Below are 11,613 nucleotides of genomic sequence, written 5' to 3' on the forward strand. Positions count from 1 at the left end.
CACAGCATGCTGCTCCCTCTGTACAAGAAGCCAAAGGAGGTGGGGCTGCGGGGAGGGTTGGGGGCGTCAGTCTGGATGATATGGACGGAGCGCTGGACTTTGTGGAGCGAGTGAGTGAGGGGATCAGAAACGGGACCTCCGGACTCTCGGCTGAAGAGTTTGGGGAGAGGAGTGAGGCATGTTGCTCCACTCGGAGCCCCATGGTGCAGCTGCCCCTCGCACCCAGCCCCCCCGCGCCGGCCCCTCGCAGCCCCCCTCCCGCGCCTGCTCCCTGTGCCGGCCCCTTCGCACCCACCCCCTGACACCATTCCCCCGCCACCCCCCCCGCGCCAGCCCCCCGCCACCTCCCCCGCGCCAGCCCCCCGCCACCTCCCCCGCGCCAGCCCCCCACACCTCCCCCGCGCCAGCCCCCCACACCTCCCCCGCGCCAGCCCCTCACACCTCCCACGCGCCAGCCCCTCACACCTCCCACACGCCAGCCCCTCACACCTCCCACCCCCCGTACCGAGCTGCTTCAGCTCAAACTGACTGGGGGAGCGGGTGCGAGGACATTCGGCCTTGGTGCATTGACCTAGCTCTGTCTTCACCCAACAGACACACACGCTCCCCCAGCACTGTGCGGAGTTGAACCCCCATCACCCCCTCGACTCCTCGCATTCCCGCCAGTCATCACACAGCAGGAATCCCCAGAACCTCTTACTCCACCCCTCCTGCCCGTCCCCCTCTCCCTCTCTTTCACACTCACATCATCACCAGATTCTGTACAAAAACCTCCACCTACTGCAGGAACTCCAGCTTTGGGCCGAAGTTCGCCTCTCATTCCGTGGTGAACCTGATCCTGAGCTTGAAAACAGCCCCCTCCCACGTGCAGACCCATCCCGGACCACCACTCCCTTCCCCCTCCACCAGTACCACCCGCCAACACCACCACCCAAACACAAGAGAAGAACCCACGTCTGCTCTGAAAACGAGCCCCACACAACGGTGAACTCAGCACAGCAGGGCATTTTTGGGGTTGGGTGGGTGCGTTGGGGGAGGGCGGGGGAAGGGGAGAGGGGAGAGAGGCTAGTGAACTACAGCCACTCCAGCTATACACTCCGGTTGCTCTACCCTGCCACTAGCTCCCTTGTCAAGAATCAGCCCTGCTGGCCAACCCAACACATCCCTCCCTCCCTCTCACGGCAGAGGCTCCAAGAAACAAAACTGCGATCACCGTGTGGCCCCAGCTCGTGCTGCCACCTCCCAGCTGACAGAGGTGTGTTTGATGGGGAGGAGGACACAGGTGGAGAGGAGTGCGCTGCCCTTGGCAGCAGAGGGAGCGAGCGGACTTGTAAAAGACCCCGTGGACAGTTTTGACTCTCTCATTTTTATATATATTTATATATAGAACATAATCAAGTGCCGCTGTTCAATCCTGGTGGCTGGAAATCTTCACCTGGGTGCAGAAGAGGGAGGGAGGGGAGAGAAGGTGAGAGGGGAGGGAAAACACATTCCCTCGGTTTCTGAGGCTCCGCCTCCTGGCACTCCCGTTGTGTTGGGGAGGGGGGGAAATCAGACAGAAGCGATGGTCCAGTCCAAGTCCAGGCCAGTTGCCCACGCACACACCCACCCGCACACGCACACACCCACACGCACGCACACACACCCAAACACTGGGCAGCAGTGGGCAATGGGCTTCAGAAGATATCCGGGCACAGTTCCCAGTCTTGCTTCTCTTTCGCCTCCCAGTAGCCGCCCTTGTAGAGGTGCACCAGCTCTTTGGTGTAAGGGTCCTCGCGTTTCTCGAACCACAGCGGCCGGTAGCTCGATTCCACCTGCGTGGTTCCTGCAATGTCAAACGGGAGGGAGGGCAAGTTACTTTCAGCTCCTACTCTGCAGGCATTCACACAGTCATTACGGCATAGCGGGAGGCCATTCAGCCCATCCGATCCTTACTGGAGAGGACTAGAGGATGACTCCCTTGGGAGGGCAGAGAAACAAGGAATTTCTGTACCGAAGCTCATCACTCTGCACTCCTCAGGACACATAGAAGAATACCAAATTTCAAAGGAAGCAACTGTTTAAACTGCAAGAGAAAAGGGTGCTGATTGGTGGGCAAGTCGACTCCAATTGGTTGAGGCATTATCGTGGAGAACGACTGTTCTCCACACATTGTTTAAAAATTCTGAATAGATGCAGTGGCTGGATATGTTCCTGCTCCCTGCATATGAAAAGATGTCACTTGGAGCACCAGGAGTGAGCCACATTGTCAGCCCAACATGTCCAGCCTTTTTTGAGTCAAGGAAAGTGGGGAACAATATTTTCCAGGTACATTCTCCATGGCAACGACTCAAGGAGAGACGACCTGACAACTAGTCACCACATTCTCCTCGTGTGGTGTACATTGTTGTTCGCTAAGAGGTTTGGTATTCTTGGTCCTGATGAGTCCAAGAGGAAAAACTTTGACAGTTTTGTCCCTTCTCATCGCAATAATCTTTCCAAAACACACTGCCTCCAACGCCCCACTCTGCCCCATTGCTCCCCCACTTAAGAACAGGTACAGCATAGGTTACGGACGAAAGGATAAAGGTTTTCGCTACACCATTCCAAACATTGGCAAGGGAAGAACATCTGGTGAAAAGACACAAATGAAGACCCCACTTTTGATTGCCTGCCACAACATACGCCTCCCCACCGCCCCAAACCAGGCAGTGGAGACACCAACCCTCTTTCCGCCAACCCACTCCGAGAGCAAGCCCCCGACTCTGCTCTCAACATCCCCTCCACTACTTCACCAGAGATGTCCACCCACCTCACTCCCTTCCCCTCCTTCCATACCCCTCACCTTCCGATAGCCTGCTGACGTCCGACTCCCGCTTACGCCGCACAGCTCGCTGTTTCTCCTCCAGCCGCTGTTTCTCCATGTTGGCTTCATCCCACCGGCCATTCTCCATCAACCTCTGGTCAGGCCTCAGGCGGCTGTCAGTGGGAGCCACCCCATCCTCGGGCTCATTCAGGGTCAGCGCCAGCTCCGAAAAGTAGTACATGGTCTCTGCATGTTCCCTGGCAGGACAGGAATGAGTAGACTGAGGGATTTAACTCCTCCACTTCCTACACAGCATCAAACTCTCCTCCCAGCCACCTGCCTGACTCTATGGATAGGTCTGGGTCCGCTTACAAGCCCCAAATTTCCGCTGGTTCACTACGAGCAGGTACAGCACGGGGTGGATACAAAGTAAAGCTCCCTCCACAATGTCCCCATCAATCTCTCCCAGAACAGGTACAACATGGGGTTAGATACAGAGTAAAGCTCCCTCCACAATGTCGCCCTCAATCTCTCTCAGGACAGGTACGGCACGGGGTTAGATACAGAGTAAAGCTCCCTCCACAATGTCCCCATCAATCTCTCCCAGGACAGGTACAGCATGGGGTTAGATACAGAGTAAAGCTCCCTCCACAATGTCCCCATCAATCTCTCCCAGGACAGGTACGGCACGGGGTTAGATACAGAGTAAAGCTCCCTCTATACTGTCCCCATCAAACTCTCCCAGGACAGGTACAGCACAGGGTTAGATAGACTAAAGCTCCCTCTACACTTACGGTGCTTTGTGCCTCTTCCACAGCTCTTTCCCCCGCAGGGTCTCGTATACGGTTTTCTGCCTCCCTTCTGCGCTATTTTCTCCTTTGCTGCTGTGCAGGACCCGGGAATAATCCATCTTCTCATCCCACGTCCCCGAGAGAATGAAGTGAGCTTTCCCCGTGCTGTCCGTCACAACGCCAGTGACCTGCATTCCCCCATTAATGAGGAGGAAAAAATACAAGCATTCAGAGCATTAAAACAGTCGCTCCACATCACAAACTCACACCTCATGCAATCCCAGCTTCAGCAATGCATCTTCTTTTCATTGTGTTTAATTAGCGATATACTACGATGGACAAATAGCATTTCTCTCACTACTAGAGCAAATTTTCACTACGCTGTCCCCATCAAACACTCCCAGGACAGGTACAGCACGGGGTTAGATACAGAGAAAGTTCCCTCCACACTGTCCCCATCAAACACTCCCAGGACAAGTGCAGCACAGGGTTAGATACAGAGTAAAGCTCCCTTTACACTGTCCCCATCAAACACTCCCAGGACAGGTACAGCACAGGGTTAGATACAGAGTAAAGCTCCCTCTACACTGTCCCCATCAAACACTCCCAGGACAGGTACAGCACAGGGTTAGATACAGAGTGAAGCTCCCTTTACACTGTCCCCATCAAACACTCCCAGGACAGGTACAGCACAGGTTTAGATACAGAGTGAAGCTCCCTTTACACTGTCCCCATCAAACACTCCCAGGACAGGGATAGCACGGGGTGAGATACAGAGTAAAGCTCCCTCTATATTGTCCCCATCAAACACTCCCAGGACAGGTACAGCACGGGGTTAGATAGAGAGTAAAGCTCCCTCTATATTGTCCCCATCAAACACTCCCAGGAGCCCATCGACTTGTTCTAGGGTGTATTTCAGATTGAGATCAATGGATTTCTAAATAGCTAAGGGCATTACGGATATTAGGAAGATGAAGCTCTGGGTGAACGATCAGCCAGGATCTTGCGGGATGCTGAACTCGGACCGAAGGGTCAACTGGCCGACTCCATGGGATCGGAGTCTTTCCTCCCTGCGGAATGTTGGGGAAGCTATGGACAGGGTGGTTTGAATGGAGGGGGGCCGATAGGTCCAGGTGTCTTTGCTGACTCCAAGCTCTCTCCGTGCTCAAGGTGAACCTACCTTGCGTGCCACATCTCTGGAGAAGTAACTGTAAGGTGCAAACTTGAGGTGGCATTTGTCCCCTGTCTTCCTGTTCATGATGTCGATTTCCCCGCTCTGTCAGCACAGAAACAAGGAGGAAGTGAAGGCAAGTATTGGACAATTCAAGTCTCCTGTAAAGATGGAGGGGTGGGGGGGTGGGTGCAAAGCCTGTTCTGATCTCTATGCTACCAGTGGTAACAGATCCTCATTACCGAACTCACCAACTCTATTTTAATCAACTTCAACACCTCAATTAAATCAATTTTCCACTCCCAATAACACGAGCATGGTCGATGCAACCTGTCCACATAATCTGACGCTTTAACCACAGACAGCAGCTTTCAAATCTATTTCACCTTTCATTACCTGGGTTTAGAGATCCAATGGTTCTATTATTTTGACAGTCACTCCACACAACCACACCAGAATCAGCCGTAGATTCCCCCAGTACTGACCCACTGACAGTGCGGCACTCCCTCAATACTGACCCGCCAACAGTGCAGCACTTCCTCAGTCCTGACCCCTCTGACAGAGCAGCACTCCCTCTGCACTGACCCTCCGACAGTGCAGCTCTCCCTCAGTACTGACCCTCTGACAGTGCAGCGCTCCCTCAGTACTGACCCCTCTGACAGTGCGGCACTCCCTCAGTACTGACCCTCCGACAGTGCAGCGCTCCCTCAGTACTGACCCCTCTGACAGTGCAGCACTCCCTCAGTACTGACCCTCCGACAGTGCAGCGCTCCCTCAGTACTGACCCCTCTGACAGTGCAGCACTCCCTCAGTACTGACCCTCTGACAGTGCAGCGCTCCCTCAGTACTGACCCCTCTGACAGTGCGGCACTCCCTCAGTACTGACCCTCCGACAGTGCAGCACTCCCTCAGTACTGACCCTCTGACAGTGCAGCACTCCCTCAGCACTGACCCTCTGACAGTGCAGCACTCCCTCAGTACTGACCCTCCGACAGTGCAGCTCTCCCTCAGTACTGACCCTCTGACAGTGCAGCACTCCCTCTGCACTGACCCTCCAACAGTGCAGCTCTCCCTCAATACTGACCCTCTGACAGTGCAGAGCTCCCTCAGTACTGACGCTCCGACAGTGCAGGACGCCCTCAGCACTGACCCACCGAGCTCGGTTTCCTCAGCCATAGTTCGGTCTCGTCTGTCAATTGTAACATGGCGTTGGTTGACCTATTTCCTCCTCCTCTTCCCAGTCGCCCAGGTCCACCTGCCCCAGGCCACCTCTCTCTCTCACTCTCTCTCTCTTTCTTCCCCCCCCCCCCCCCCTCTCTCTCTTCCTTCCCCCCTTCCCCCCCCCCCCCGCCACCTGCAGGAGAATTATATACTCACCTGGTCAATCCACAGCTTGCCCACAATGATGTTGTGTACCGTGGTGGTGACTTTCTTCCACGTGTAGTGGTTGCCGCTTTGAAGAAAGGTGCAGTGGATGGTGCCTGTAGAACAGAAGACACGCATTTCAGTGTGATTGGAGGGAGTGGCTGTCAGGACAGCACACTTTCGTGTTTACACGAACAGAGGGGAGAGGGTCTCGGAGGAGAAACCCCGACAGCTGTGATATGTCAACAGTTCACTTACCCAGTGGCATGATGGAGAGGTATTTGCCTCGGAACTTACTGGCGATGGCTATCTCCTGCCTCAGTGTCCAGCCGTACTTGGACTCTGCATGATGGGCAGCGGCCGGTGGATGGTGGCTGACCTGTTGGAAGAGACGGGTAGTGTTTATTAAATCTGACTGGCCGTGACCCTGACAGAAATGTGCGTTGAACTGCAGCATCCAGTGAGCAAGTCCAGGTTCGTTTCCGTTACATGCCCAGCTAATGTTCACCGAGATAGTGGACACTGGGAGGGATTGGACCGCGTGCTGTCAGCACCAACCTGACCCATGCCAGCCATCCAGCGGCCCAAGGCATCCAATGATACAGGCACGATGTAGCACCCGGAGGAAACCCACGCAGACACGGGGAGAATGCACAAACTCCACACAGACAGTGACCTAAGCCGGGAATCGAACCCGGGTCCCTGGCGCTATGAGGCAGCAGTGCTAACCACTGTGCCGCCCCAGCAAGCTGATTCGCAAACTAGAGCAGAGGACACTGTGGAAACTCAGCAGGTCTGGCAGCATCCATTAGGAAAGAAATAGAGAGTGCTTCGAGTGCATAGACTCTTCATCAGAGCTGAAAGGAGGGAGAATGCACCAACTGCAACAAAAAGTAGCAGCTTTAAGATCAAAAGGCAAATGGTGTTGTGAGAGGGGGGAGGGGGTTTGCACTGAGGCAATACATACATGGAATCATGTTTAAAAAGGGAGGGGTTAACATGGAGGAGGAAGCTCAAAATCTAAACACAGACTGGGTGACTTTGCACAGCACCTTCACTGAGACAACAAGCATGACCCCAATCTTCCTGTTACTTGTCATTTTATCTCATGCCCACATGTCAATCCTTGGCCTGCTGCAATGCTCCATTGAAGTCCAATGCAAGCTGGAGGAGCAGCACCTCATCCTCACGTTGGGCATGTTGTCGCCCTCAGGGCCACAAGGTTCAGCAGGAGCATCCTGGGTGCAGACAGGTTACGGTGTTTCTCACAGCAGTGGCTGCAGCTGTAACATTTTTGGTTGGCAATGCCCTGAATTTACAAAGTGAACGACTTTAAAAGCTCAGCTCTCTTTACGGGCTGGCGGGGGCACACCCAGGCTGGCGGGGGCACACCCGGGCTGGCGGGGGCACACCCGGGCTGGCGGGGGCACACCCGGGCTGGCGGGGGCACACCCGGGCTGGCGGGGGCCACGATGGCACACCCGGGCTCTGATACCTTGTGCTCTACAAGAGTCATTCCCTTTTGGTGAGAGTGCTCCAATAGGAATGGATCATGTCCACCAACCCCCCCTCCCAATGCCTAATCTAAATCACAGTGCTATGTTAAACTGATGTGACACTGTTGCACGGAGAGTGGGCATTATTCAATGCTTGTCAAGGCAGCAGGTATTTACACACTGACATCAGCAAGCTGGGTGTCACGGTTTCTCATCACACAGTATGGAGCCCTCACACATCGGAAGAAACACCCCAGTCTTCCACAGTATGTTGGCTGCCTCGCCCCGAGGTGACTTTTGGACTCCACTTCACCCAGAGGTGAGGCAGCCAACACACACTCTGCCTGTGGCAGTCACTGTCGTGGGGTTGTGTGGGGTGGGTAATAGTCATGCATACTCACCTGTTTCACGGGTGCAGTGGAGTGTCCCTCCACTGTTCAGCACTCCTCCCTCACCCCCACTCTCCTCCCAATCTCCATCTCTCCCCCCATCTCCATCTCTCCCCTCCCCCCCCCAATCGCCATCCCCCCCGCCCCATCTCTCCCCCCCCCCGCCCCATCTCCCCCATCTCCCCCCCCCATCATCTCTTCCCCCCCCCCCCCCCCCCCCCATCTCTCCCCCCCCCAATCTCCCCCCCATCCCCCATCTCTCTCTCCCCTCTCCCTCGCTGATTCTCGCCCTCCCCCCATCTCTTTCGGCCCTCCCTCTCCCTGTCCAGCCCCCAATATATGCCAGCTCCCTTTGGAAAACCCATTTCAGCCCTTGCGAACACCCAATTTTGAATGTTGTGTTGTTATTGTTGAAAGGGGTGGGAAACGAGGAGCGATGCAAGTGCACGCTTACCTGCTCACAGATGGAGCGGAAGCCTTCATCCTCCATCCGGTCCAGTTCGAAGGTCTCCCCCAGCAAGGGGTTGAAAGGTTTGCCTGTCCGGTAGACGGTGGTGGAGTAGGAGGACACAGTGAATGCAGCCACATAGCACAGCTGCTCTAAGGCATTCTCACACTTGGAGGCTCTGTCCAGGAGCTCGTGGTATTCCAGGTCCTCCGTTAATCGTTGGAGCATCGACAACGGCTCATTGAAGTTAACCTGGGGGCAGAGAGGATGGCAACAGAGTAAATCCCGAGGGCAGAGAGAGAAATTGATATGGCCTTCTCAGAATCACAAGCGCACGCAAGGAAGCCATCGAGGGGGGGAGAGAGAGAGGGAGAGATGGGTGAAGGGAGGGAGAGAGAGAGACTATCAGCTTTCTGTAGGGTAATCTTGTCATTCCCATTTTCCATTCTCTATCCCAGTCGCTCTGCCTCTTTATTGTACTGAACTCTCCACCTCTAATTACTCTTAAGCTGAGTGATGCTCTCAGCCATTTCAGAGTAAACCACGGGTCTGGAGTCCAAAATTCACTTTCAGTGGGTCGAAATGTGGCAGACGGAATTTAACATGGATAATTGAGATGTTATCCATTTTGGTCAGAGGAGTTAATGGGCAATTTACCTAAATGGAGAGAAATTTCAAGTGCTTTAATGCAGAGGACTCTGGGTGTCCTCGGGTATGAATCACTGAAAGTTAGTATGCAGATACAGCAGGCACGAGCCCTGTGCCTTTTAAGGGCATCATTGTAGCATAGTGGTTAGCGCTGCTGCCTCACAGTGGCAATTCCGGCCTTGGGTGACTGTACAGACTTTCTCCCAACGTGAGTGCTCTCCGGGTGCTCCAGTTTCCTCCCACACTCCAAAGATGTACAGTTAGCTTGATTGGCCGTGCTAAATTGCCCCTTAAAGTCAGGAGGATTGGTAAGGTAATTACATGCAGTTACGGGGATAGGGCCTGGGTGGGGTTGTTGTTGGTGCAGGCTCGATTGGCCGAAGGGTCCCCACCTGCAGCAGAGGGATTCTATGATTCTAACAAGTGAAATGGAATTTTGGCATTTATTGCTAATAGAGTATAAAAGTGGGGGAAGTGTCACTGCAACTGTGTAGGGTATTGGTGAGACCATATTGGAGCACTGCGTAGTTTTGGTCCTCTAACTTGAGGAAGGACGTAAATGCATCAGAGGTTGTTCAGAGAATGTTCACTCGATTGATTCCAGGGATGAAGGACTTGTCTCATGAAGAGAGATTGAGCAATTTAGGCCTATACTCACTTGAGTTTAGATGAATGAGAGGGAGGATCTAATTGAGGTCACGGGATAAGCCCTGGGTGGGATTGCTGTCGGAGCAGGCTCGATGTGCTGAATGGCTGCCTTCTGCACTGTCGGGTTTCTATGAGGTCGATAAGATGCTAAAGGGGATTGACAGGGTAGACTTACAGTAGATGTTTTCCCTTGTTGAGCATTCTCGAAAGAGAGGTCACAGTTTTAGTCGAAGGGGTGCCAGATTTTAAACGGAAATAGAGGCATAATTACTTCACTCAAAGGGTGGTGAATCTGTGGAATTCTCAATGCCAGAGTGCAATGGACGCTGGAACACTGAACAAATTTGAGGAGATAAATAGGTTTTTAATTGGTAGCGGGGTGAAGGGATAAGGGGAACGGGCAGGAAGGTGCAGATGAGGTCGAGATGAGTTCAGCCGTGAGCATTTTGAATGGTTGAGCAGACTCAAGGGGCTGAACTGTCAACTCCTGCTTCTAGTTCTTCTGTAGGCCAGACCAGGTAAGGATGGCAAATTTCCTTGCCTGAAGGACATTCGTGTTTTTATAAACAATAATCTGCAGTTTCATGTTCACTATTCCTAAGAGAGCTTTTATTAACTGATTTTAAATTCCACGTCTGAAAACACTCTAAACGTGACAGTAATGGCAATGTGCGTTCTGTACAAAGTTGAGGAAAGTCATAGAGGTTTACAGCATGGAAACAGGCCCTTCGGCCCAAATTGTCCAAGCCGCCCTTTTTTTTTTAAAAAGCCCTAAGCTAATCCCAATTGCCCGCATTTGGCCCATATCCCTCTATACCCATCGTACCCATGTAACTATCTAAATGCTTTTCAATAAGACAAAATTGTCCCCGCCTCTACTACTCCCTCTGGCAGCTTGTTCCAGACACTCACCACCCTCTATGTGAAAAAATTGCCCCTCTGGACACTTTTGTATCTCTTCCCTCTCATCTTAAACCTATGCCCTCTAGTTTTCAACTCCCCGACCTTTGGGAAAAGATATTGACTATCTACCTTGTCTGTGCCCCTCATTATTTTACAGACCTCTATAAGGTCACCCCTCAGCCTCCTACACTCAGAAGTCCCAGTCTATCCAGCCTCTCCTTATAACCTAAACCATCAAGTCCCGGTAGCATCCTCGTAACTCTTTTCTGCACTCTTCCTAGTTTAATAATATCCTTTCTATAATAGGGTGACCAGAACTGTACACAGTATTCCAAGTGTGGCCTTACCAATGTCTTGTACAACTTCAACAAGACGTCCCAACTCCTGTATTCAATGTTCTGACCGATGAAACCAAAATCTTTTCTTTCAGAAAAAAAGGATTGTTTGATGTGGACAGTACAGAAGGAGCTTTTTTCATATCTCTGGTCGAATTTTCAACTGGATGCAGCAACCTGCAGTTTCTTTTCTGTTGCTTCCTATATTCTCAAGACTAGGTTGTGGCTGAAATTCTTCAGCCGCATATTGCCTTGAGAATTTCGACCTCAGATGTAGCCTGGGCCTCGATTACCAACCAGTGCAGTGACATTGCCACGATGCCACCATATCCCCCCCTCACACTTCACAAAGACAACAGCACCCACTCACACCACCCCCTCCAAACCCCTGCCCAAAAAGTAATGGAGGTCATGCCTTGTTTACTTCAAAGGTGATAAGTGGCGAGATGGTTAGAGAGCTTCAAGTTTCTCAATGCTTAGATCACCAACAATCTGTCCTGGTTCCTCCACGCCAAAACTATAGTTAAGACAGCCCATCTCTACTTTCTCAGAAGGCTAAGGGAATTTGGCACGTCCATTAAAACTCTCACCAATTTTTACCGATGCACCATAGAAAGTATTCTTTCTGGTTGTA

General features: G+C 52.7%; 1 protein-coding gene across 1 annotated transcript in view; it reads right to left on the reverse strand.

Moving 5' to 3' along the window:
- Positions 1-1,350: 1,350 nt before the first annotated feature.
- The window catches only part of LOC144505308 (oxysterol-binding protein 1-like), a 49,333-nt gene continuing 39,070 nt past the window's right edge, over positions 1,351-11,613 (reverse strand). The window contains exons 5-11 of the mRNA XM_078231424.1: positions 8,452-8,697; positions 6,371-6,491; positions 6,125-6,228; positions 4,757-4,852; positions 3,580-3,764; positions 2,825-3,042; positions 1,351-1,825 (exon numbers count right to left, since the gene is read on the reverse strand). Coding sequence (XP_078087550.1) covers positions 1,677-1,825; positions 2,825-3,042; positions 3,580-3,764; positions 4,757-4,852; positions 6,125-6,228; positions 6,371-6,491; positions 8,452-8,697 — 1,119 coding nt within the window. The 3' untranslated portion in view covers positions 1,351-1,676. The remainder of the gene's footprint in view (positions 1,826-2,824; positions 3,043-3,579; positions 3,765-4,756; positions 4,853-6,124; positions 6,229-6,370; positions 6,492-8,451; positions 8,698-11,613) is intronic.

The sequence above is a fragment of the Mustelus asterias genome, chromosome 16 (genome assembly GCF_964213995.1).
Source record: "Mustelus asterias chromosome 16, sMusAst1.hap1.1, whole genome shotgun sequence".
Classification (NCBI taxonomy): Eukaryota; Metazoa; Chordata; class Chondrichthyes; order Carcharhiniformes; family Triakidae; genus Mustelus; species Mustelus asterias.